Source organism: Paramisgurnus dabryanus, chromosome 5 (genome assembly GCF_030506205.2).
Source record: "Paramisgurnus dabryanus chromosome 5, PD_genome_1.1, whole genome shotgun sequence".
Classification (NCBI taxonomy): domain Eukaryota; kingdom Metazoa; phylum Chordata; class Actinopteri; order Cypriniformes; family Cobitidae; genus Paramisgurnus; species Paramisgurnus dabryanus.
The window spans coordinates 43364998-43392502 of NC_133341.1; the positions used below are offsets into that span (position 1 = coordinate 43364998).

The window sequence follows — 27505 nt, forward strand, 5'->3', positions numbered from 1 at the left end:
ACTTTTGCACATGAAGAGTTCATATTAATACCAAATGTATACACATATTTGTCATATTAGGACCCTTTTAAAGGTTTATGTCCCACCCAGATATCAGACACTACAGATGAGCTGCAAATCCAGCACAGAGTGGTCTGCTGTCTGTGCAGTGATCGTTTGGGACCTTTGTTTGAGCTGTATTTATCTTACTTATGCTAAAAATAGCTTCTTAAATTTCCTGATTTTCTTGATCTGTCTCACAGGTAAAGACCAGCACGATCACACAGACAGACATTCCTCACATACCTGCGCTGTCTCTAGCACAGGTGGCCCGGGACCCCGATTACATGCACATACACAGGCAAACAAGCACTACGGGGGCTTCAGCGGTGATCGCGGGTGTGTTTATGCGCAAGGTGCAGGAATGCTGGGAGTGAGGTAAAAAGGCACGGAGTCACATCCTGGTCAGCGTGAGGGTGACGGGGGGAGGGATAATGTCACGAAAATAAAGAGGAAAAGTATAAATGTCTAAAAACATCACCGTCCTTCATTACACAAAGACCAGACAGCATTCAGTGTCAGGAAATCACCTCTTGCTCTCTTCAAATGAAAGATGTATTTGAAATAGAAAGCAAAGCTTGCTCATGCATGCTAGTTTGTAGTGGTGAGCCTCAATTGTCTGGTGCGGTGGCACAAACAAAGTGACTATAAATACTAAGAGTATTAGACAGCGAAATTGTACGTTTGTGGTATTGAGTCATCTGGTGTTAAATGCATGAATTAACACCCTGCAGCTGCTTGCTGGCTACAGCTACAGAATTAATTATTTATTAGCGATCAACCACATAGGTGGTTTTTGTCTTACTGGCCCTTTAATGCTCGCACGTACACATTTAATTGCTAGTTGAAAGAAAGCAAATACACACACACATATTCAGTGCTTACTGAAAGGGCTTTTAATATTGCGTGCACATCTCTTCTGCTCTTTTAGATGTTATTTAACAAAGCTGTGACATAAAAGTCATGACAGACTGAAAGACATGAAAGATATCTACACATACAGTAAGCATGATAAATGGTTATTTTTTACCATGAAAAAAAACTGTTCCTAAAATGTTCTCGCCAATTTTTTTTAAATATATATATATATTTATTTATTTATTTATAGCTTGAGGGTGGCGATGGAGGGATAATGTCATGAAAATAGAGAGGAAAAGTATAAATGTCTAAAAACATCAGCGTCCTTCATTACACAGAGACCCGACAGCATTCAGTGTCAGGAAATGACCTCTTGCTCTCATAAAATGAAAGATATGCCTGGACAGAAGGGATAACCCTGAGTATTCATTATCTGATGTTACACACTGTGTATTACTAAACCTAGGTCTGTTGTCTGAAACCCTACTCCTTCACCTGAGTTACAATTAAGTATTCTTCTTTTTAGATAATCTAGTGTGACAACTTACCCGCCGGTGGGGCAAATTGTCACATGTGAACATTTTCTATTCATTAGTCTACAGCTCCGTAATGAGATATGAAAATGTAAACAATTCAGCATGCCCATGTGCCCAAGACTTCCTTCTTTCATTTGGTATGCGATTCATACCATTGTGAATTATTGTGCACAGTAAATGTTAGACAACAAGTGTGACAACTTACCCCGCTCTCACCTACTTACATATTAAATACAATAAAATATGAACTTTTAAGTTTGTAATTTATAAATATTTTTACTTAAAGGTGACATAGAATGATTAAACAGGGTATTTATCCTTGTTCTGTGATGTGAAATGTAGACAAAAAATTTTTTGTTTGGGTCTGTAATGCCTTGAAGCTTCCTAAAAACCTCTCTCAGATAGCTCTAATAGGGTGGGGGATTTTAAACAAGTGGTTTTGCACCTATTTGGCTCCCCCTACTGGCTTAACTTGCAATCTCATTACTGATTGGCTGACTTTGCTGCCACTCAAAAAATGTAGCCAATTATTTTAAAGAGGAGGGGCAGTTAGATGCCTGTGATGTCATAAGCATCAGTTTTTCAGGTTGGGCCGTTTTCTGGCTGACATTTTTAAAGGAGGAATTTCTATGAGAATGAGATGTTTAGCATGTCTAGTCCTTTTTGTATGTTCGTGAATGCGGGTAGACTACCATTATTCAACAAAGAAGACAAGGTAAAAATGGTTTTTCATTCTCTGTCCCCTTTAAAGGAAACACCACCGTTTTTCAATATTTTACTATGTTCTTACCTCAACTTAGACTAAATAATACGTGCATATCTTTTTTCAATGTGTGCCCTTTTAATCTTTGTAGAGCGCCTCGTAAATGTGTTAGCATTTAGCCTAGCCCCATTCATTTCCTAGGATCCAAACAGATGAATTTAGAAGCCACCAAACACTTCCATGTTTCCCTACTTAAAGACTGTTACATGAGTAGTTGGTGACACAAAATAAAACTTTTGTTTGGAGCCATAGGAATGAATGGGGCTAGGCTAAATGCTAACACACTCGAGAAGCGCTGTACAAAGATTAAAAGTGCACGCATTGAAAAAAGATAGGTATGTATTAATTAATCTAACTTGAGGTAAGAACATAGTAAAATATTGAAAAACGGTGGTGTTTTCCTTTAAAATTTACCACAAAAGTTGAACTGGAAAACTCTGAACTTATTGGGTTTTACAGTGTACATTATACACATGGTGTGTGCCAGATTCATAAAAGAGTTTTATCACATCTGTAACGTCACATCCATGACACTGGATCTGCCCTTAAATATAAAAAGAAAAATAATAACACACAAATATGAAAATTTCTTTAGATTAACATTTATTTATTTAAGTATATAATAAAGTATATAATTTACTCCTACCAAGGGTGTTTCCGTACATGCGGCCTCACTATATGAAAGCGTGGTATTTTGGTATATTTTTCACCCTGAGGACTTTTCTTATGTAACCAATTTTTTGAAGAATGCTGCTGTAGCTCTTTCCCATACAATGCAAGTATGCAGTGATCATGGGTGTCAAACCACTAAAAAAAAATAATTCTGCCTTTGGTTTAAAATGGAAGAAAGTCATGCATATTTGTACTGGCACAGCATTTGTGTTCTCTTCATCTTTGTTTACACGAGACCAAGCTGGAAAAGGACAATAAATAGAAAAATCTGAGGTAAGAGGGGGCCGCGCGATCAGAGACACAAATAAACTACAGCCGACAGGGTCAGATCCTTTCAAACTGACCTCTCAGAAACAGCAAAGCTCCACCTCAGCAGTAATCACTCTCAGATCTTTACTGGATCATGAGGAGGTGAAGACAGAAGAATGATTTGGGTAAAACCTTAACCGATGAAGGACTTAATATCTGAGAGTGTCACTTGCGGCACAGTTCATTGTAATTAACGCTAAACTGTTGTATGCCATTATGATTGCTGAGATTTAATATTAGTAATTTGAACCCATGAACCTTAGCAATAAACGTTTGGATATAGACATGAGTGATAACTCAAACCTGAGGGCTTTTGTGGGATAATGTGCTACTATAATTCTTTATGATGGCGCTTTTTACTTTATTAAGTAAAGGGAGCAAAATCAGACTTGAGCGATCTTGGAAATCTTGGAACCAGATTATTACAGAGAGGGTGCCTTCTTATGAATTAAGTATGGACAATGGTAGAAACACTGAAAAGGCACAGGAGCCCTTAGCAACACCACATCTATATAAATGTCTGGATTGCGTATAGAATGCCAGAACTAACAGCAAGAGTTGAAGACACTGGAAATTTTTGAGCGGCCATATTGGTCCTGTATGCCCAGCTCATCATTCTTCTTCCTCCAAACACGTTAAGTGGAATTATGACCAAAAAATTTATATTTTGGTCTCATCTGACCACATGACATTCTCCCATGACTCATCTGGATCATTCAAATGGTCATTGGTAAACTTAAGACGGGCCTGGACATGTGCTGGTTTAAGCAGGGGAACCTTCCGTGCCATGCATGATTTCAAACTATGACGTCTTAGTGTATTACCAACAGTAACCTTGAAAACGGTGGCCCAGCTCTTTTCAGGTCATTGCCAGCTCCTCCCGTGTAGTTCTGGGCTGATTTCTCACCTTTCTTAGGATCATTGAGACCCCACGAGGTGAGATCTTGCATGGAGCCCCAGTTCAATGGAGATTGACAGTCATGTTTCGCTTCTTCCATTTTCTAATGATTGCTACAACAGTAGACCTTTGTTCACCAAGCTGTTTGGCAATTTCCCCATAACCCTTTCCGGGCTTGTGGAGGTGTAAAATTTTATCTCTAGTGTCTTTGGACAGCTCTTTGGTGTTGGACATGTTAGTAGTTGGATTCTTACTGGTTGTATGGGGTGGACAGGTGTCTTTATGCAGCTAACAGGTGCATCTAATTTAGGATAATAAATGGAATGGAGGTGGAAATTTTAAAGACAGACTAAAAGGTCTTTGAGGGTCAGAATTCTAGCTGATAGATAGGTGTTTAAATACTTATTTGCAGCTGTATCATACAAATAAATAGTAAAAAAATCATACATTGTGATTTCTGGATTTTTTTTTTAGATTATGTCTCTCACAGTGGACATGCACCTACGATGACAATTTCAGACCCCTCCATGATTTCTAAGTGGGAGAACTTGCAAAATAGCAGCGTGTTCAAATACTTATTTTACTCACTGTATATATATTTGTGTATACCAATTTTACTTGAGTGTGTTTTTTTTTTGGCTACTCTACCTATACCTCTGGCGGATTTTAAAATCTGATAACTGTTAAAGATTTCTGTAGAAATGGCAGTATTACAGGCAGCTGTTTGCCAGTAACTTACTGTAGATTTAAATTTATGTTGTTTACTGGCAACAGGTTGTTCAAAATTAAATACACATTAAACATTATCAAGTTTTTGGGCCCTTTTTTAACGATCTGAAACGCAAGTGCAAAGCGCAAGTGAGTTTGTGGGCGGATCTTGGGCGCTGTTGCTATTTTCCCGGCGTGAGAAATCACTCTTGCGCCAGGCGCAAATCAATAAGGGGTTTGTCTTAAGTAGGTTTATTATTCATAGGTGTGGTTTGGGCGTAACGTCAAATAAACCAATCAGAACCTCATCCATCATTCCCTTTAAACGCAAGGGCGCAAGTTCCATGGCGGGTTGCTATTATTATGACGGATTTACCAGGCGCATGCCAGAAGCGGTTCAAAGCCGAGGAGACCGACGTTCTTGTAAGAGCAGTTAAAGACAGAGAAGTTGTTTTGTATGGGGATGGGAGAAACCCGCCCAAATCAGCGTAGGTTAAACAGGCGTGAGAGGAAATAGCCACAATTGTCTCATCAGCTGGCATCCCCATCGTTGCGCCAAGCGCTACAATGATGTCAGGAGACGGGGGAATCCCAAGCTTGCCAGCATAAATCGGGCACGCTGTGTAACGGGAGGTGGATCTGCCTATACACAGCACCTGTCGCCAGCAGAGGACATCGCTGCGTCCACCCTCACCGCTGAAAGGGTTTGGGGGCTTTGAAATCGGACCCAAGAAACGCAAGCAAGGTCCAACCCCAAAGTACACTTACAAATCAAGTTCATATACATTAAGGTTTCTTATGAAAACATTTTAATTATTATTTACATAAAATAAACGTAATACAGCCACACAACAAACTTATGAAAATATTTTAATCGCTCACCACTATGATTTCCCTTATCTCGTGTATTAATATTTTTTATTGTAACAATTTATGATTCGCAAAAATAACTGTTGCATCTGTGTAGATTAGATAAGTGTGTGTGCGTTGTGCACGCTATAGATTTGGTCAAGCATGCGCCCTTAAAATAGCATAATGAACAACGCGCAATGCGCCACTGACTTTAGACTAGTTTTTTTTTGGTCAGTGGTGCAATTGTTTTTTGAAACAGCAAAATAGCATCAGGGATGGTTTGCGCTGCAACACGCCTCCTTTTTTGCGCTGAAGCGCAAGTTCATTCCCTAGTTTGCCGACGTGCGTCTGTGGAGGGAAAAACCCGCTGTGCGCCGGTGCAAAATACAAATGATACATGCGTCACTGACAAAGTCATATAACCTACAGTAAGGGCCCTTTATCTTTACAGAATAAAACTATGAGCCTCATGCAAAGCATTCTGGGAACCAAAATCTGAAGGATAAAAACTGAAAAAGGTTGATGAGGTTGGTTCCAGAATGCTTTGCATAAGGCTGTTACTTTATAGTTCTGTAAAGACAACAACCTGTTCATTTATAATGTTGATTTAACTTTGAACAAACTGATATAACATAGGAAATAACATACATTTAAATCTACATGTTTGGGCATATCAATATGTGGTGTGGTGGCATCAATAATAATGCGATGTCATGCCCAGTCAAGTTCTCTATTATAGTCCTTGCTACCATCCACAATATCTGCGCATGTTAAACTTTTGCAAGGGCGGGCACCGCTAATAATTTTTGAGCTTTGAGAAAAAGCAGCATGTACGGAAGTACAGTGTTTTCTTGCATTGTTTGGTCTAGGTATTTCTGGATCAAAGTGACTGATCTGAAAACACCAGACTGTTAGGAAAACATCTGTTGCATGTTTCTAAGAATACCTGTCCTACGCAGACCACACCATGTGCTAAACAGAGAGAGGGAGGAATAGAGGAAGAATGTGTTTCCTTGAGTTTTCTTCCCCTATTCTTGGAGCATTACTCCGGACGTTTCTCCATCTCCTAAAGCCATTCTTCATCTCTAAATCAATCCCCCCTGAACAGACCCCAGCGGAGCTGTTTGTGTTTGTCTGAGCGAATGAGAGCAATGCAGAAAGGCGGATGGAGGGTGGTGCAGTGCAGGCCCAGCTGATTCCTCTGTTTTAAGGGTCCGTCCGGCCCCCTGTTTTCATTCCTTATTGTCTTCACCCTGAACAAACAGCTCTAGGGACGGCTTTTTGTTAGGATTTTTTAGGAAGAAAACGCAGCTGACCTAAATAAAGTACTTCAAAGAAAGCTTAAAATGGGTGGGAAACGGTTCATCTTGGGAATGATTAAGTTGTGGGGGGAGTGTTTAGTTTTTAAGGCACTGTTTCACCGACACAGATTTATTAATTTATTTAAAGAAATGTTGCAAGTTTAATTTGAGTAAAGTTCTACGGACCAGAAACACTGATGATAATCACAGAATTTAATTTTGTGTTCTTGTAGCTTAACTGGTGGAGCATGGCGCTACGAACATCAACAACACGGTTTCGATTCCCAGGGAACACACAAATTGATTAAAAAGTAAAGCGAAATTGACCAAAGTTCATATCTCTGTAATTATTTTAATTATTTATTTTCATGAATATTCAATAAATATCCCAGTATTCTACAAAGTGGAATAAATGTTTTCCAATTGTGAGATGTTACTATTAAGCTTATTGAAACCACGTATGATGAAATTTCCTCCCCATCTGAAAACGTACAGTTGTATAACCAAGGCCGGCCCATGCTCTGTTGGTGCCCTAGGCAAGTTTTTAAATTGTCGAAAATTGTACAAAATTGGCACTTTTCAGAAAGGTGGGGTATAAGGAGCAACAATAATGTACGTATGTGGAAAAGAATGTGTGCATTACACCAAATACCAAAAAATAATGTTATTTTTAGCAACGTACTAGGGGCTCTAAGAATAAACATGTTTCAAATTACCTTATGATTGTTTAGCCGTTTGAACTGACTAAATTGTAAAGTAAAGTCTAATTTTAATACACTGTAAAAGTGAAAGAATTACTTCGACAAAATTACTTCAGTTTAGGGCTGCACGATAAATCGCATGTGATTGTCATGCACATCTCATCAGTAAAGCCGGTTCCTTGATTAGTAGTAAATCGCCATCACGATGCTTTCAGATAGAGCAGCATTTACTACACAAACCCTTAGTTCACTGACAATCGGGGCAATTTCGCATTAATTTATGTTAAACTTAAAATATTTTTTACCTATTGTTTTATTAACTTTAATATTTTCACTTTAAAGGGGACAGAGAATGAAAAACCATTTTTACCTTGTCTTTGTTGAATAATGGTAGTCTACCCGCATTCACAAACATACAAAAAGTGCTAGACATGCTAAACATCTCAGTCTCATAGAAATTCCTCTTTTAGAAATGTCAGCCAGAAAACAGACCAATCTGAAAAACTGATGCTTATGACATCACAGGCATCTCCCTGCCCCTCAACTTTAAAATAATTGGCTAAATTTTTTGAGTGGCAGGCAGCAAAGTCAGCCAATCAGTAATGAGATAGCAATATAAGACAGTAGGGGGAGCCAAATACATGCAAAACCACTTGTTTAAAATCCCCCACCCTAATAGAGCTATCTGAGAGAGGTTTTAAGGAAGCTTCTAAGGCATTACAGACCCAAACAAATTTCTACATGTCACATCACAGAACAAGGATAAATACCCTGTTCAATAATTTTATGTCAACTTTAATTGAACACTTTAGGGTAAAAAATTACAATTAGTAACACCTACATTTTCTCCACTTAAAAATTTTCACTTAAAGTAAGGAAATAAAAAAATCACTATTTTTAGGTGTTACCAATTGAAGTAGTCTACATGCCTTTAATTCCCAATTCTCTATTTTCATTCATTTTAATATAAAAAGGTTCCTGTTACATATGCTTAGTGTAAGTGGCAAATGCTAGTGGTAAACACAATCATTAAGGTCATGTAGACAGTGTTTATATTAGTCCAAAGTTTATCTAGGTGACATCACATTTGTTGTAATCATATATCATATCTATTATAAAAAGGAAGTTAATTTTGCATTCACAAAATAGGCACAAATTTATGTTTCTGCCGGTGGCTTCTTCAAAGAAACCCTGCCTCCCACAGATGGGAACTTTTATCAGTTAATGAAATCAAACAGCACTGACAACAACACTGCAACATACAGTATGACAGTTCACTGCCACCATACAAAATGACACAAGAAAGATCTGATGTGCCAGCAGCTGTAACAACAGGCTTACCTGCTTTAGGGGATAGTTCACCCAAAAATGAAAATTCTGTTAGAATTTCATATACATAATTAGATATTCAAAGATTTATTATAAAACTGATTATTTTTTATACGTTTTTTTTTTTCCAAAATGCTATATCTATCTATTGGTATCTATTCTGGTATCTTCATATTTTGAGGAATGTTTGTAACCAAACCGATAGGGCTGGGTATCGATTCAGATGTTCCAGATCGATTCAATTTCGATTCTCGATTCAATTTTCGATTCCGATTCTCGGGCCGGTTTTTATACTCGATTCTCGATTCAACTCAATAAATATAGATTTAATACTATATTAATAAAAAATAACAGTGAACAGAAGTTACAAGTGGGTAATTAATAAAAAGAAATTAAAAGCCACAACACTAACGTTGTAGTCTTGCTTGCGAAATCTAAAATGCTTCCATACCTCTTACTTTTTATGTGAAAGTGGCATCAACGTTGATGAAGAACCTAAAACCGCCATTTTAAGCACTGAATGAAAGAATGACAGGCTCCTTGGTAACATCGCGCAAGGCAAAAAAGAGGGTGACGAAGTGAAGAAGACTAGTAATTTGATTAACGTTAATCTTACGTTCAATGTTTTCAGAAAAATAAGAAAATAAAAAAACGATTCTGCTCTTTGAGAATCGATTCTGAATCGACCACGTTTTAAAAAACGATTAATCGAAAAAAAAATGTTTTGCCCAGCCCTACAAACCGATCATGAGCCCCATTCAATTCCATAGTAGAAAAAAATGTTATGGAAGTAATTAGGGCTCATGAACGGTTCAAACTCGCTCTCTCTCAATATGATCCATGTTCATTTCTCAACCATGCTCTGAATGCTTTCAAAATGCTCTCACGTAATTTAAAATTTTAAGAAACTCCCATCATTTGTATGGCCAAACCCTTGTATGAATAATAACATCTGTATAATGTGATGCTGTAATAATTGTATGAATAATTTTCTGACAGTGAAGAACATAAAACACAAAACATACAGTAAGATACAAGCACAGGAAGAAAAATATGAGCTTCACCCTTTTGCTTTCAAACCCTCCAAATTCAACATGATTTGATTCATGGACTTTCATCATGCTTTTTATTGTTTACAAATTGAGAGTGGAGATGAGGGTCAAAATGATTTTCTATTGTAAGAAACAGCATGACACAGATTCTGTCAATACAACTTAAGTTCTATTGCATGAGAAACGTAACATTCAAGCATTGAAAAAATGATAACTCCATGACACACATCCTTTTACAATGAATGGCTGAACAAGTGTGTGCTGTACCTCAAAGCACAAAAGACCGGTCTGAAAAGATGCTGAAAATACAACAAAAAGCACCCAATTAAAACATCGTTTAGGGGTGAATCTGTGACTCGTGCATTTAAATGCAGCGATTTGAAATTATAATTCATTGGCAAACCATAAAAACATGTGACACATGTGCTCATTAAGTTTCCATCATTCACACTAACTGTGTCCAGCACTACATTATTAAGACTCATCCGTGATCAATTCCGTTCCCAGACGCTGACATTTTAACGTGGCCTACGTGCGGCATGACCTTCGCACGTACTGCCGAGTCCTGAGGGCCCACGAGTGTCAGGGAAAACCTCTAGAGACGCACAATATTAAGATTCTCTCTGGTCTAGAGGACGTGCGTGTATGTTGCCTGCGTGTATGTTGATGAGAGCGCAGTTGTCTGGTTATTTTAACTAGGATTAGCATTGCCGTAACCTTGGCGACGACACGGGACATGAGCATAGAGATGAGAAAGCTCACACACAGTCTGTGCACAAACAACCAAGCATGTTGTAAAAATAAACATGTACAGATTGATGTAGACCCAAAATGGCGAACTGTAGAAATAGTACAATATTTTCGTAGATCTGAGAGTATGTTATTGAATATAGCTCATGAATGAGTTTAGTCAGCCGCCATGTTGATTCCAAACCGAGGCATTGAATGATGGACGATCAGAGCTTGCGCTTTAAACCTATTGTTTTCCATCAGGATGCTGGGCAAATTTCCACAGGACAAAAAACTTGGATTTTTAAAATTAAGAGGGACAATGACCTAATTTGAGATTAGAATAGTGTATTGTGTACAAAATATCCCCCAATAGTATCTGTTTTGGATATAAATCGGAGATATGTACCAAGTTATTATAGGAATAAATTAGTGTTTGAAAGAAAAGTAAGCATGCTTACAACATAAGAAATGAATGATTAGCCAATAAGCTAATAACAAAACAGATTTTATGCACACATTGTGCTGCTCTTATCTCAAAATTAGATCATATGTTGAGGTGACCAGACGTCCCCGTTTTCCGGGGGCAGTCCCGTTTTTTTGGTCATCAATCAAGTTATCATAAAATATGAACACAGTCAAAGTTATCGGAGGTTAAGGTACTAACTACTCATGTTAAAGTAATAAAAAAATAAAGTGAACTGATCACAGCATGGTACTGAGCATTTGTTTTGTGTAGGCTTAATATGTTTACATTTTTATTAATTCCTTCTGTTCTTCTTGTTGCAATGCTTTGAAATCATCTGAAGTAGTCCTTTTTGTTTTTTAGTAATTTTTTAATGAGATATGTCATATCTGTGCCTTGAATAAAAAAAGGGAAAAAAAATTAATTGAATTACAAACACTAAAAAAGACTTTCTTACTTAGTATTTTTCTCTTGTTTTCAGTACAAATATAAAAAAATCTTAAAACAGGATTCATTTCCTTGATTAGCAAAATGACCTAAGAAAATATGTTTAGTTTTTAGACCAAAAATATTTACACCGCAAAAAATTATTTTCAATAAAAAAATTCTTAGTATTTTTGTCTTGTTTTCAGTAAAAATATCTAAAAATTCTTCAATTAAAATGCTTTTTCTTGATGAGCAAAACGACCCAAGAAAATAAGTCTAGTTTTTAGACCAAAAATATCAAATTTAAGTTATTTTGTGAATAAAACAAGCAAAAAAATCTTGAAAATTTTTCTTAAACAATAAATTCAAGAAAAATTCTAGAAAAATGTGCTTACTCCATTGGCAGATTTTTTTGCTTGTTTTATGCACAAAATCACTTAAATTTGATATTTTTGGTCTAAAAACTAGACTTATTTTCTTGGGCCGTTTTGCTCATCAAGAAAAAGCATCTTAATTTAAGAATTTTTAGATATTTTTTACTGAAAATTTTTTTTTTCTTGAAAATTATTTTTTTCAATGTAGACCAAAAATATCAAGTTTGTGCTTAAAATAAGCAAAAAAATCTTACCTTATTGGCACTTTTTTTTGTTTGTTTTACAAATTCACTTAATATTAAATTCACAGTTTAATATTTTTTTGTCTTAAAGCTAGATTTTTTCTTAGGAGATTTTGCTTATAAGAAAATGCATCTTGATTTAAGAATTTTTAGATATTTGTACAAAAAAAAAGACAAAAATACATAAGTAAAAAAGTAATTTTTGCAGAACATATTTTGTCCCCATTTTTCCATCAAGATTTTAAGGATATATTTTGACCATTGAACTCGGAAATGTCCCCGGTTTTCATTTTAAAAATCTGGTCACCTTATCACATGTCCCTTCTCATTTTAACAATCCATGATTTCTGAGGTTCTTTGTCCTGTGAAAATGTGTAAAATTATGTATATGACCAGCACCTTGGTACAAAATAATGGGTTCAAAGCGCACGCTCTGGACGTCCATCCCTCATAGCCTCGTTTTGTAATCAATATCACGGCAGACTGAATAAAGCATATTACATTTATAGGAATAAAAAATTATGAAGCTGAATATTTTGAGCTTATTTAATGATCGCTACATTGCGTATCCATGGAAACAAAAAGATCAGCATACATAGGGGTACATCAATAATGTCGAATCTTACTGGTTCCCATGTGTCTTGTGTGCATGTTTGGACACACATTGGACACATAAGGACCAATTTGAGATAATGGACATGCCACAATATCTGAACTTACTCCGTTGATCTGTAAATACGCAACATATTGATCACTAATAAGCTAAAAATGTGAATCGTTTACTCTTACCAACACATTGTTTCACTTCACTTGTTTCACCTAAGACCACAAATCCAATTATAAGGGTCATTTTTTTATTTAGATCTATACATCATGAATAAATAAGCTTTCTGTTGATGTATGGCTTGTAAGGATAGGGCTGAGATATAACTATTTGAAATCTGAGGGTGCAAAAAATCTAAATCCCCTTTAAAGTTGTCCAAATTAAGTCATAAGCAACATATATTAATAATGCTAAATAATTTTTTTATATATTTACAGTAGAACATTTATTAAAAGATCTTCATTGTACATAATCTTTACTTAAGATCAAAATGATTTTTGGGATAAAAATCTATAATTTTGAGCCATACAATGTATTGTGGGCTATTGGTACAATTATACCTGTGCGACTTATGACTTATGATTTGTGGTGCAGGGTCACATAAACTCTCAGCCACGTCATTTGGATGACTTTAAGGATGGATGCATGTGTTTTTGTAGCTTCACCATGTTAAAAAGATATAAAATGACATAACAGCATTTCAATATAAACTGTTTGTTGTGTTTAACTGAAGAAAATAAGGCTTTTCACATCAGGCATGGTGTGAGGATGACTATTCCATTACTGTAAGAACCAAATTGGTCACGGTTGTTTCTTCTGCTTAGGGGAAAATGAGTCACTTGTTTGACATGAAACTGATATGGATTTGTTTAATAGGGAGTTTCTTTATTGACAGATTTTATTCATCAAAATGAGCGCAGTGAGTTTTTGTATTTTGACAGGTTCGTGCAGTTTAACGTGAAGTGATACACATGAATGCACACATAATAACTGAACCGGTGAATGCTGTACATCTTCCAGCTGTGATTATGAGAGTCTAGGGAGTTACAGATCAAATGACCTGATGTTTCAATGACTGTCATCTCGTGTTAATTAGCCACAGTCCACTGACATCAACTGACTAATTACAAACTAGCATGACCCAAACATGACCTTACTACACCATTTCTCTCTTACATCATTTCTTTCTTTCTTATTTTAGCAAAATATCAATCTATACCAGGGATGGGCAACTTCGGTCCTGGAGGGCCGGTGTCCTACAGAAGCTGTGTCCCAATTCAGGGGCTGCGACCTTATAAGCATGCGACCTTAAATATGAGCACTCGGTCTTTCAAGGTGGCAGCCTCAGAAATCCGCGAAGAGAACTGAAATGAGACGGTCTAACCTTGGGATGACCCATAATTGGCGTCACCTGCTGCGCCTGTTAGCAGGACATAGCGGAAACGTTTCTGACTTATTAAAATAAATATGAAATCAGAAAAATATTAATTTAGTTTATAAAATATGACACGTTGATGTAGATTAAACTATTCAACAGTATATTAAATTTAATTAATCAACCTTGGAAATATATGCATCATAAAAATAATAATATTAACACAAAACATAACTTATAATACTAAAACAGTGACAAACTTTTTTTGATAAATACACACTTTTATTTAATGAAGGTTTTAATTGTTTATTTTAGAATATCCAGCCGCCGTTGCAGGCGCGCAATGAATCTTGGGATATCCTCGGCTGTTAAGGATCCATTCGTTCTATCCTTAACATCGCGGAGAAATGAGGACGCATTTTGAGGCTTCATTCTAAGCATCCTTCGAATTGGGACGGCTGATATGCTCACACAAAAATCGCTGCAAAAGATGCTTTACAACAGCTGTTTTAGCATTCGTTGTTAACTTGTGGACCTTTTTTCCCAAACGCCTCACACCCGTACATTCTTCCGCTTAGAGCTTGAATAATAGACACTCCAGCCCAGGTGGTGGCGCTAATCCGCCTTTGCCAATTGCAAGAATAGAAACAAAGTTCCCGGCGCGGAGTAATACCGTACCTCACAGGACGTCTAATACAGTCAATGGAGTTGGTAAAAACTACGATAAAACCTGTTGGAATGCGTCTTTTGGAGCGATTTTTGTGTGAGCATACCAGTGAACACCCCTGACCACTCGGTGAGTTTCACGTCTTTGTAAACGAAAGTTTAATGCATTTTAGGAAGGATTGTTCCAGTGCACCATTAAACCCATTGTAGAGGTCTGAGCTAAAACACAAACACGCGGAAATTCTCAGGGCAGCCGAAAATGTCGAAATTTCAGTCAAAACCATTCTATTTCACCATAAACAATCTAAAAACAGGGCTTTAAGTGTAAAATACCGAACTTGTCCTTTAACACCAAGCGACAATGGCAAGAAAATAGGAAAAAACTATGAGAAACAATACATAAAATGACAAGAAAAAGAAAGTTGTGTACAGAAAAACTATTTATAGAAATTCGTGTGAGTCACACGAAAAAGACGTTCATGCTTAAGGCACGAAAATAGCTGAATTTCGTGCCATGGACAAAAATAAATGAATCACATTTTCATGACTATAAAAGGACCTTCCGTGAGATCAGTCTGAAAAAAATACTATGGAAGTGAATGGGGCTCATTAACGTTTTGGTTAATACAAACATTCCTCAAAATATATTTTTTCGTGTTCATCAGAACAAAGCCATTTATACAGGTTTGTAACAACATGAGATTAAGTACTTTGACAGATTTTTCATTTTTGGATGAACTATCCCTTTAAGGTGTCTTTCTGTAAAACTTTGAAACCTGTCTTCAAAAGTTTGCATTTAAGGACCCCAAAAATGCTGTTGTCATGTAAGCGAACAGCCAAACTGTATATATAATATTTACTGGTTTGGTTAAAAATGTTTTCTTATCGCCATCCCAACTCTAATGCAAGGACGAAATAAATCTTACTAAACAAAATAAATTTTGTATGTATTTTTGCTTCAAGGACAGTTATTGTGCAAAATGTGTACTATATAATCTTAACTACAAATCAGCTGCCAAACCTCCCATCAAATAGCAGTAATCCATGATCCGTGATGGTCTTCCCTCGTCTTTAGGAAACCAAAACATTTGTTATTTTCAATGAGGTATTTGTTCCATAGTTCAGTTAGCAACTAGTCAGACCCTTAAACAAACAGAGACCGTAAGTTAAGTTTCGCTTAGACGTGTAATTCAGGGTTTCATCAAGGCATCTGCTTTGTCATGGTGACGTGCCTGAACTTTCGATCTGTATTTATATATCGTCTGGCTAGCTTTAAACTGATCTCTGAAACAACTACCCTGTCGAAAATAAAATGCTTTGATTTGCTAAAGACAACAAGCGTGGATCACAACGAAAGGTTGTGCGAAAACGTTTGGCAGCCAGGCAAGAATTCATGGACCTGTAGCTAACATTTCATACATTAAAGGTGCCAAAGAATGCATTAAAATAATATATGATAAATTGTTCTCTGATATCTACATAGAAGGTATGTGGCTTTATTTAGTGCAAAAATTATCAAGAGACAGAGTGCAGATGTCCATTTACAACCCTAGGATTTGCATTTAAAATGAAATGGTCTATTATTACCTTATTTAAAAGAGTCATGAATAATAATGTTGAGCTCTGCTCTGATTGGCTGTTTCACAGAGCAGCTCCTTCAGTAGCTATCTCTGTGTGTGTGTGTAAACAGACCTTAAGTTGAGCCTGTATCAGACAAAAATACGGTATTTGAGGAATATAAATTGTTTGGAGATTGTTAATGGACGTTTCTGAGTGGTAGGTTTGTGTTTTTTCAGTATGATCCTGCAAAACAAAACTGTAACATCAATAGTCATTACTGTACCATGTACAGAGCTTGAATTATTTATTTATGCGTAGGTAAATACCTTTAACTTTATACAGTAGCATTAGCTTAGTGTTGAAATGCGTTAGATGTGATATATGAACAAAGGTCATTTACTTGTCATTTATTTCCCTTGTTATCAAAAATAAACTACTATAAATTACAACTACTGTTGTAATCGATTCTATGTGGAAGTCTACCAGAAGTTGCATTTAGTCCACAAAAGCCGTTTGTTTATGTTGTTGCTGACGAAACCATCACTGTATAAACTGTCTGTATTATTTGCAATGCAAAGAGAACAGAACTCGGCTATTGCAGCATTCACAATTAGTTATAATTTAATTATATCCAATAAAACCTTTTTTTGTCTGTCCTTTCGTCCTTGCGTCTGAGACCGGGGGGCGGGTGGTGTTCAGATGCCGGCCATACAGGCTCCAAACAAGACGGATGAGAACAATAAAGCAGGCAGTTTCCTGACACCTCATTTGAACTGTGTGCAGCGGATGAGGGCCATATGTGTGTGGCAGTCAATACTCATATCACATTTCTGATAATGCCTCTTGTAATGAGGCTCATCTCTAAGCAAATCATTTTTCAACCTTCAAACGCTGTCACCGGGAATCTCCAGTACATAAACGCCACCACATGCCGCTCAGCAAGCAATGAGGTGATCCGACTGAGGTCAATACATTATAATTTTCATTTGCGGGAGGTGTAGGGTAGCTGTGAGTGATTGTGATGTGAATGAATGAGATTTTAAACAAGCTTGGAAAGAAGGGAAGCACCGTCCATCTTAACGTGTTAGCGGGTAATTAGTAGCTTATGACCGATGTCTCTTATGACATAGTGGACCAGTAGCCTTCCTTGACCTTTTCTTCAGCCCGTATTAAACTCAATTTGGAGCGTGTGTTCTTCAGCTAACCTTTTCTCACCTATGCGATGCGAGAAGAGGCCTGTGGCCATAGCTGTTCCCATCACTGCAATCTCTTACGGCTCTTTTCTGCGCCTCTGTCATCGGACACTCTTAAAACGGATAAATGAACAAGTAATCGTGCCGAGTGACGGATAAATGAGGAAACACATGCTGGGGACAGGAAATAAGAAATAAGGTAGTGAGAATCATATTTGTGACCCTGAATGTGAAAACCTTTTTTTTTGTGCATTTTACTGATTTTGTAAATACATCATCCTGCATTATGTAAAGAACAATTACAATAAAACAATGATTTGAATTTGACAGACAGGGTCACGTTTAAGCCAAAACCACATTTAATTCTGCGCATTCTAGCCTATTTTAAAGTTATTTAAAGTTAGGTTTTATGGGCTTTTATGCCTTTATTGGGATAGTATAGTAGAGAGATAACATGAAAGTGTTGGGTGGAGATAGGGGAGTAGGAACGGCAAAGAACCGTATTTTGGCTCGTTTTTAAAGCATGCAGAAATTATAGAAAATAGACTGCAGGACTTGCTTATGTTAAAATAATTATTAAGAGAGATAAAGTTCAAGACCTGATTGATGTTAAAAGAGTTATTAAGAGTGACAATCTTCCTGACGCCTGAAGCGCATGCACACACGCGAGTGCGCGACCCCGATATATATAGACATCTACACAAAATAACAGTTTTAAAAATATCTGTTTTGACAAGAATTCACGCAGGTAGGACCTACAATCTGTTATATCCGAAGTGAATGTTTGGTAAACTGTTGAGGAAAAGTATCTGTTGTGTATCATTATATTAAACCCTTGCATTGCAAAAACTTGAAAAGTGTTAAATTTAGGTAAATTTAGAACAGATAAAAATGTGAGATTGATTTGCGATTAATCGCATGTTAACTCATGAAATCATGCGATTAATCTAGATTAAATAATTCAATCTACTGACAGCCCTAATACATATATTCTTTTAATCCACATAAAATGTTATAAAATAGTACATATTATATAGGATATCCTCTATAAATTATCTATGTCTGGCTCTCTTTCAATGTTTTTTTTTCTCCCTAGGACTTTTCCCACAGGGTTTTCTCCTAGGAGTTTTGTAAACGCCAGGGAGTCAGCTGACATTGGCTTAATTTAGCATCATCTTCTATATGTCACATTATTACTACGCTCGCTAGTACAGTTTAAGTTTAGCCGCTGTACTCTGCTGCTTATGTTGTCCACCCATTTTTCTATGTTTTCTCCTGCTTTTATTAATGTAATATGCTTTGAAACAATTAAACAATTGTGAAAAGTGCTATATAAATAAAATTGAATAGAAAACCGGAATTGAACCCAGGTGCACTAACCACAGGGCTGTTTGTATTGTTACACAGAGCTCCGGCGCCAGAACATTTGAATGGGGGGTATGCCTCCTGCACAGGGGGGCACACAGTTTCAGTGCCAGTGGGCGTTTAGCAATCACATTGGTATCTTTTTCACATTACAATAAAATGCATTAATATGTATTATTGGCCCTTTACATTATGTTTTTTAAAAGTCATAGCATAGGGATCTCTGTACGAGAGCTTAATAACCCTATTTTTTTGAAAACCAACATTTATTCAATTGTTTTGCCTGTCGTAATTACATTCTCATTTTGCCTTGTCACATATGGGGAGAATTCCAATTGGAAGTGATCATCCCTATGCCCTATATTCGCTTCAAAGATTGACTGTGCAGGTGGGGGGGGGGGTTATTAGGGTAATTTAAAAACATATTTGAATAATATGATTGGATTTATTTTATACTACCCTTAACGCAATATTCCACTGTATTAAAAAAAAATTGTATAACTTCTGTATATATTTACTTTTGTGTACTGACTGCCTTTAATATATTCTGTGCATGACTGCATTTTCAACTAACACCACAATATGTTTTCAATTAAATGAATGTAATATGACCAAACCTGATATGGTTTTAAAGTATGGGCTGAAATGCACCACTAAAGTATTAGTTTAAACCTCTTATTGCATACTGGCCACAAAATACCCATTATCTTAGCCCCCAGAGAACTGGATGGTTACGCAAATGCCCAATCGAAGTTTCCAGCATCTTGTGACCTTGACAGAAAGCTAAAACAGGAAGAAAAAAAACGAATGTTGGGTTTTCCGAATAAAAACAATAAAAACGTTATGACATGAACTGTGGGCTTTTGCTTGGAAGGAAAAACGTAACGGTGGTCGGCTTGATGTAATGTAGACGAACATCTGTCTTTTAAGGAACTTACGCTGACCACTGTGAAGCCCTGTGAATCAGCATTACGAAACAATAGAAACCAAGGGCAAGCGATGACTAAACACTGTAATGTCCAGCTTTTCCAACTTTATTAAAGCCATCTGTGCATACTACAATTGTCTACACGTAAGCTAATAAGAACCAGAGCAGGTCACCTGAGAGCCGTCTGCCTTTTGATGCTGTTTAAATAAATCACCTCCTCAAGCTAAGTGAACGGGCCACTGTTTTCTGTTTGTGTCAGCAGCCTTCCTTCAATTTGTTTACCAGCTGAGGCCAATATGAGAGGGAAGCGTGTTTAAGCGTTTAACCAATAATCTTACATTCACACATGACAATGGTGGAGGCTTGGATCTGGTCCCCTAAGGGTTTAATGGGCTTCATACGCGCATTCATATGGGCATAATAAAGCAGCGAGAGACCCAGAAGAAACATTAGGGCCTCACACACATCCGTACGTGCCCAATTACACGCTGTCTACTTCCCGGTACATGTCGATGCCTGACACCGATGTCCCACAGTGGAAGAAATACAGTTTACTTTATAGGATGTCATACATCTTGCTTACATATTTACTATATATAATATAAACATGCTAAAATAAATGTGGTTACTGATGCACACACACATTTGGACACCACGAGATGGCCTATATAGATAGTAGCTCTTTAACTAGATCAATTCATAAGCTGATTTGTGCAACAAAGTCTGCTGGTGAAATGTTCAAGCAATGTTTGTTGTAATTGTTCACAGCGAAGCTTGGACACAAAATGTATTTCTGTGAATGTGAATGTATTTTTGTCACATTATTTGCTTTCTGGTGAATTGGAAAGATAATGAAGCAGTAACATACCAAGAGGATTAAAATGAGCCATTTTAATCTACATATAATATTACATTATTATATATATATATATATATATATATATATATATATATATATATATATATATATATATACATACATACATACATACATACATACATACATACATACATACATATACATACATACATACATACATACATACATACATACATACATACATACATACATACATACATACATACATATATATATATATATATATATATATATATAATTATATTATTATTATTATATACAATATATTATATATATTACATGGAAGTCACCAACAAACAAACTATTCTATAGAGCGTGTTTTGAATAAGTTTAAATTGCTGATTTTATCAAAACACCAACTACATTGACTCATTTTACAATCCCACTAGCATGCTATTTAGACAAAAAAATTAATTTGGGTGAGGAAGTTACCGTTTTAATTGCTATTTACGCACACTTGCATGTCATTGGCTATATGCCACTGCAGTCAGGCTTATTGCACAATTACTGGGCGTTCACACCAGACGCGGTAGAGGCGGCAAGCGTGCGTGATTTACATGTTAAGTCCCTGCAAAACGCAAATAGGCATCCTGTGGCGCGGAAGGTGCGAATTGAGTGTTGCCGCGGTAAACACGCGAGTTGAAAAACTTTGGCGGATTTCCGCGTCGCGTTAACCAATCAGGACCTTGCTGTAGTAGTGACTTGATTACAGCAAGCGAGCGGAGTCTTAGCGAAGTCGCAGAATCCCCTCCCATAATGCGAATTTACGCTTGAATGTTTCGAATGACTAGAATTTCACGTGCGGCTTTCACACGCAAATGAAGCGAGTAAACTCAAAATGTTAAATCTTCCAACTACGCGTGAATAGCGCGTTTTTGTCACCTCTACCGCGGCTGGTGTGAATGCACCATTACAGTTAAAGATTATTCGATTGATTTATTGATCAACCTTTCATTTAAACGATCATCGAATATGGGAAATTGCATAAATTGACATCCCTATTTCGGATGCAGCCAAAGTGTTTATAAAAGTGCTGGTCAAAAAAGCTATTTAACTTGAAAAGACCACATTAAACATAATTGTATGCGAAACCCATTCAGACTTAAATTAAACAAATGCAATTACTGCTGTAGAACTATAACAGAAAAAAACAATTACAAATGTCATTTCACTCTAATAGCTAGTTAAATTAGCAAAAAATGATTTAACGGTATATAATCTGGTTAATAAAACATGTACTGTCTAGACTGCAGGTTGTATAAGAGGGTACACAAACCTGATTATAAAAACAAAACAAGTGGGCACAAATTATGTCAATTTAAGTAAATGTTGTTTTCTGTGCAATCAGTAATGTAGAATTGGGAAGATGACAAGCCAAAACACAACAAAAAGAGTGAATGCAAAAAATAGTAGGGGTGGACAATAAATTAATATCAATATATTTTTCTCTCTATATATTTTTTTCAATAATGTTGATATGGCTTCTTCACACATTTCTGATATTTCAATATACATTGTTCACATGTCACGTCTAAAAACACGGCTCAAGGCGCTTCTACCTTCAAATGTGCGCTCCCGTGGCGTCTTTTGGCGAAGGAGAAATGCCGGCTGTTGCTTTTTCTCATAGAACAGCATCAAGCTTCTGTCATCCTAACACATTGACCCCAGGGGATCTTATGAAAAACTTTCCATTATTTTACTCAAAGTCAACAAAATCGAGCAGGACCAAAACATTTTAGAGCTGATCGCTGTCAAAAAAGTTCAGCGATGACGTCCCAAGGATGACGGCAGCAATGACGGTGTTCTTAATATGACAAAGTAAGTGTTTAATGCCATTAATGTTTTTTTTTAAATTAATGTATATCACTAGTCTACTAAATGAATATAACATGGCAAAGATGAATGCACATTTATATACTGATTCAATAGATTTATATAATTTTGAAGAAAAAATTGTAAGTCGCTTTGGATAAACGTGTCAGCTAAATGAATAAGTAAAAAATAATTTATTGCGTTTTTATAATAAATCTTTGAAAATCTAATTATGGATTAGAATTTTTTATGTTATTATAACCTAAAGATGCTATGTGAAAGTTTGTAACAGAAAATAGTGGTTTTAATCTTGTCATTTTCTTGGTATAGAAAACACATTTTTACCCAAATTGGTAAAAATTGATTTCTTGGTTTTTGGAACCAAACTCTTCATATCATTATGTAGCTTTCTATACAATTACATTAATCAAAACTATGGAACTATGAAAGTCAATACTAGTCAAAATAACATCTGTACAGTTACTGGATTTATTCCGTATCAACCAAAATGTATAAGTATATCGGCGATCCATTCCCCAAAAATAGGTGTTGCTTTTATAGTAATTCAACTTAAGCCAAGCTTTAAGTATTTACAGGTACCCCAGTTTTCCCCTACCGAGAATTGGAGAGACTTCAGGACCTCGATCGGTTTTGATGTTGAGCTCAGATTATCATGTTATGTGTGATGATTACAAATTGAATCTTACGCCTCCCGATCTGCCCCAATCACATCAAACATTTTTGATATATAAGTTTTAAAAAAAAGAGATGATTTCATCAGTACAGTTGTGGAAACAACACGACTGCTTGATTAACCAATCTGGCACAGCAACACTGAATCAAGCGATGACATCAATTTGGGAAAAATTTGTGTTTCCAACCAATAAAGAAATGGCATTTTTAGTGGCTAATGCCCATGGTGTAGAAATTACACACTTTACCGTTAAACCCATAAATTCTTTTTTTACTCTACATTCCTATTGCAATGTTGTATTTGAACAGTCTGACCAATAAAATTTTACTGAGAGAGAGAGAGAGAAAGAGGGGTCAGGGTCGCTGCTCCTTACCGGATAGCCCTCTGTTTTCTTTTGGCACCACTTCAGTAAAGCATTCCTCTTAGATCCACCGTACTCCCGCGCCAAAGCAGACAGAGGGTCTGTTCTTTCCACACTAGCATCAGAGACACACACATACGTATGAACAAACACGTACGGTCGCTTACACAGCATCTGTACTTATGCTTGTTTATGACTGTTTAGAGCTGAGCTAGAGATGAATTCCCACAAGCAGCTTCTCACTTTTTCAATCTACTGTAGATGCGTTTGTGCGCATACAACCAGGCGCCATGGTAAACATAAAAAAATCGGCGGCAGATATGTACTGCGCATGGTAGAAATACTCGAATAGGTTGTACGTGACTTTGGTCCATTTGAGCGTAAAATCCTCACACACATGTGTTAGTTTCTCAGTACATGAAGGTCGCCCTGTGAGAGGAACAGCATGAAAGATCATCAGATTGTCTAACTGTGTGCTCATGGGAACGTTAGATGACTCTATGGTCATTGCACTGAGAGTCAAAACACCGTCAGGGTTTATCAGATTTTCTTCATATGTAAACTGCATTTTTAATTAAAAATATGTACAATTCTGGGAATTTCAAGGCTGGAAACGTTCCATGGGAATTAATGGGAATATATTGTAATTAATGGGAATAAAATGGGAATTGAAAAATTTGCCTATAACAGGGAACTTAAATGTAGTTAAAAAAAAATGTTAACAAGATTTAAAGCAATTTCAATTGAATTTCTACCATTCATATTCCTCAGTCACATGCACGCTGCTTACTGAAGGGCCAATGAGGCCACACCCTCTGTGTGTAAATGCATTCTTCCATAATATGCACAAAAAATTTCTTGAAGCCAGTAAATCAGATATTTAAATGTAAGCTAGAACTATTTCAATGAACATTTACGAGGCTAGCTATCATGTAGCTATCTAAAACCGTGATGTTTTTCATTCTACATTCTGCTAGCCAGTTTTCTGTTGTCGTATAGACTTACCTTACCAACCAAATGTTTGGACACATTACTATTTTTAATGTTTGTGAAAGAAGTCTCTTATTCTCATCAAGCCTGCATTTATTTGATGAAGGATTTTTGATCAAAAAATACACGGCTTGATGAGTAAGTATCAGGATTCTTAAAATTTTTTAGCCTATTACCTTGCATGCATGTCTGCTTATGACCAAACAAAATGTTAATTTATTTTTGTATGTGATATAGTTGCGCGACACAAGTGTCTTTTGCTAGTTTCCACCCTGCGCAATTATCATTTTCACGTTTAGTGCCACGTTGTTTAAATAGCAAATGCATTTGCGCCCCCTTTGCGCCCATGGGCGTTCTGGTCTGAAAACGAGGTGTGTTCAGGGGCATTGTTGGTGCGTTGCTATTTTGGGGCAACTAAAATAGCAATATGTTTTTGGGTTATTAAAGAGCGCATAAGTAAGCGCCTATAAACGGGACGACAACGCGGGTTTGCTTATCACATACATGAATGCGCAGCAGCACAAAAACGCTTTTAAATATGAAAGATTAAAGGATTGAATGTAAAAGATTATTATTGAGTCTCTTGGACATAAATGAGGACTAATTATGAGATGTTAGAAGGCGTAAAGAGCTGCTTCACCTGTAGCCTGGTAAGTAAATAAATGCTTTGCTTTAAACAAATGCATCTGTTTTAAATGCTACCTCACGGATTTATTGTATATGATGACTCTGTGCCTGTGGATATGGTGAGATGAGAAACATTTTAAAGTAATGCTTAAAAAAACTGACGCTGTCCAAGTGCTGAAACGTGCGGAGAGCCGTTTGTAAATTCTTTATCTCATGTTTGTTACAAATAAAGTATTTTTAGAGTATAAACCTTTTCTTACATACTTGTAAATAATTTTTTGATGATATTGGATAGCCATACATTTAAAGCAATTAAAAGCCTGCTTTTATACTTCCATGACTAAAAGAAAACGGGTTTTAAAGGTTTTAATAAAAAAATAACAATTTCAATACAAGTGAAAAACAACACAATTATTTAACATTAATCTTAAACTGGGGATCTTCTTCCTCCGCTTAGTTTTTCAGTTAAAGTCCGTCATCTAAATAGGGATTAGACATAGCGTCAGCGCAACTGGCTTTTAAAGGGGATGAGAGCTGAGACTCTCATTGGTTTATTGCACGTTATGCACAAAATACTACCATTACTCATTAAAGAAAGGACAAAACCTTTTCGACCATGCGCTCGGCGCACAAACCATTTTTCCCGTCGTTACATTAGCAAAATTTTATTCAGACACGCCCATTTTATTTTTATTTGTTACAACGAGACTTGAGACTTGACTTGGACTCGAGCCCAAAGACTTGAGACTTGAATTAGACTCGAGCTCAGAGACTTGTGAGCATCTCTGCCCCGCATTTTCATAGCAAAAAGTCACACATATTTTAGCAGAAAGTTGAAAAATTTTGCATTTACTTCACACAAGCGCCGCCATGTCCCCTGTTGCCATGGAACGTTATAAAATGACGTGATTATGTGACGTGAACATCATTGAAAAGCTGCAAAAGCTGAAAACAGTTTCTCGCATTTTTTGCAAGTTTCCACAATTTCATCGCATAAAATTGCACAAATATCCTGCATATTCCATTGCATTTTTTTTAGAAAACGTGCCGCAAGATCAAGGATTTTTGCCCGCAACAATCACAAAGAAACCTTTTTCTGGAAGGACTGATCTCCTGTCCTACATACTACATTCTCCTGTAGGCGCATGGGTAACATACGTGTACAAAGTACGCACGAATACAAAGATCTAATGTTCTGCATACAATGCATACACTGTACAAAATTTCTGTAGAAATTACAGTGTTACTGGCAGCTGGTTGCCAGTAACTTACTATAGATTTTACATTTATGTTATATACAGTTCTGGCAACAGTTTGTTTAAAGTTAAATGAACATGAAACATTTTCAGTCTTTATCTTCTACAGTAAGTTACTGGCAACCAGCTGCATAATAACAGCAATTGTTTTACAGTGTACTACTCTGATGGCGAAATCTGCATCACATGAACTGTACGCTGATCCTCATGTATGTGTAAAAACAGTCCTATACTTGGGGTTAAGCTTTCAGATGCACCTAAAAGTCAAGTAACCCTAAATTTTTGACGGGTGGTGTGTGTAAAATTGCAGTTCTTTACAAGGAACAACCGAACTTAAATTGATCTGTAATAAATCAAATAAAATCTTGATCTTTAATAAAAATAAACACATTTAACTTTACTATCAGTTTTGTTTACTGTTAAGATAACTACAAAACTTTTCTATCTTTTTTATCAGTCAGTGGCAGATGTGATTCTGCACAATGTTTGTGATTCACCGATGGCAATGGCTTGCGTAACTGCAGGCACTGTTAGCGAATACAAAAACATGGCGAAACAACTGAGGAATGCAAATGTGCTCAGGACACATCAAGTTCACGGATGAGAAATGCAGTTTGGGGCCTTTCTGAATCATCTTATTACCTCATATCTATTTATCATCTGAATAAAGATTTTCAGCGGTAGTATTTAGTTGTTCTTTTTGCCAAGACTGAGACAGGCGGATGAACTGTAATGTTGCTTCAGTGCCTCTAGTGAGGAAAAGGTTAACTTCATCTGTTTCATTGAGCGTGTGAAGCTTACTTGAGTTTGCTGTTGGCTCTGTTGTAAGTAAACGAGGAGGTCCGGCTGTTAAAATGGGATGGAGGTTTAATCACCGACTCTAAGGATGGACTCTTCCTCATAAGAGACGAAGACTTTAGTTCGTCACACGACCCTGTG

General features: G+C 36.5%; 1 protein-coding gene across 3 annotated transcripts in view; it reads right to left on the reverse strand.

Moving 5' to 3' along the window:
* Positions 1–27505, reverse strand: part of specc1 (sperm antigen with calponin homology and coiled-coil domains 1) — a 146104-nt gene that overhangs the window by 17171 nt on the left and 101428 nt on the right. For all 3 annotated transcript variants that reach the window (XM_065284264.2, XM_065284263.2, XM_065284265.2), the window contains 2 exons: positions 27368–27500; positions 23706–23808 (listed from right to left, as the gene is read on the reverse strand). In XM_065284264.2, the coding sequence (XP_065140336.1) occupies positions 23706–23808; positions 27368–27500 (236 nt within the window). The remainder of the gene's footprint in view (positions 1–23705; positions 23809–27367; positions 27501–27505) is intronic.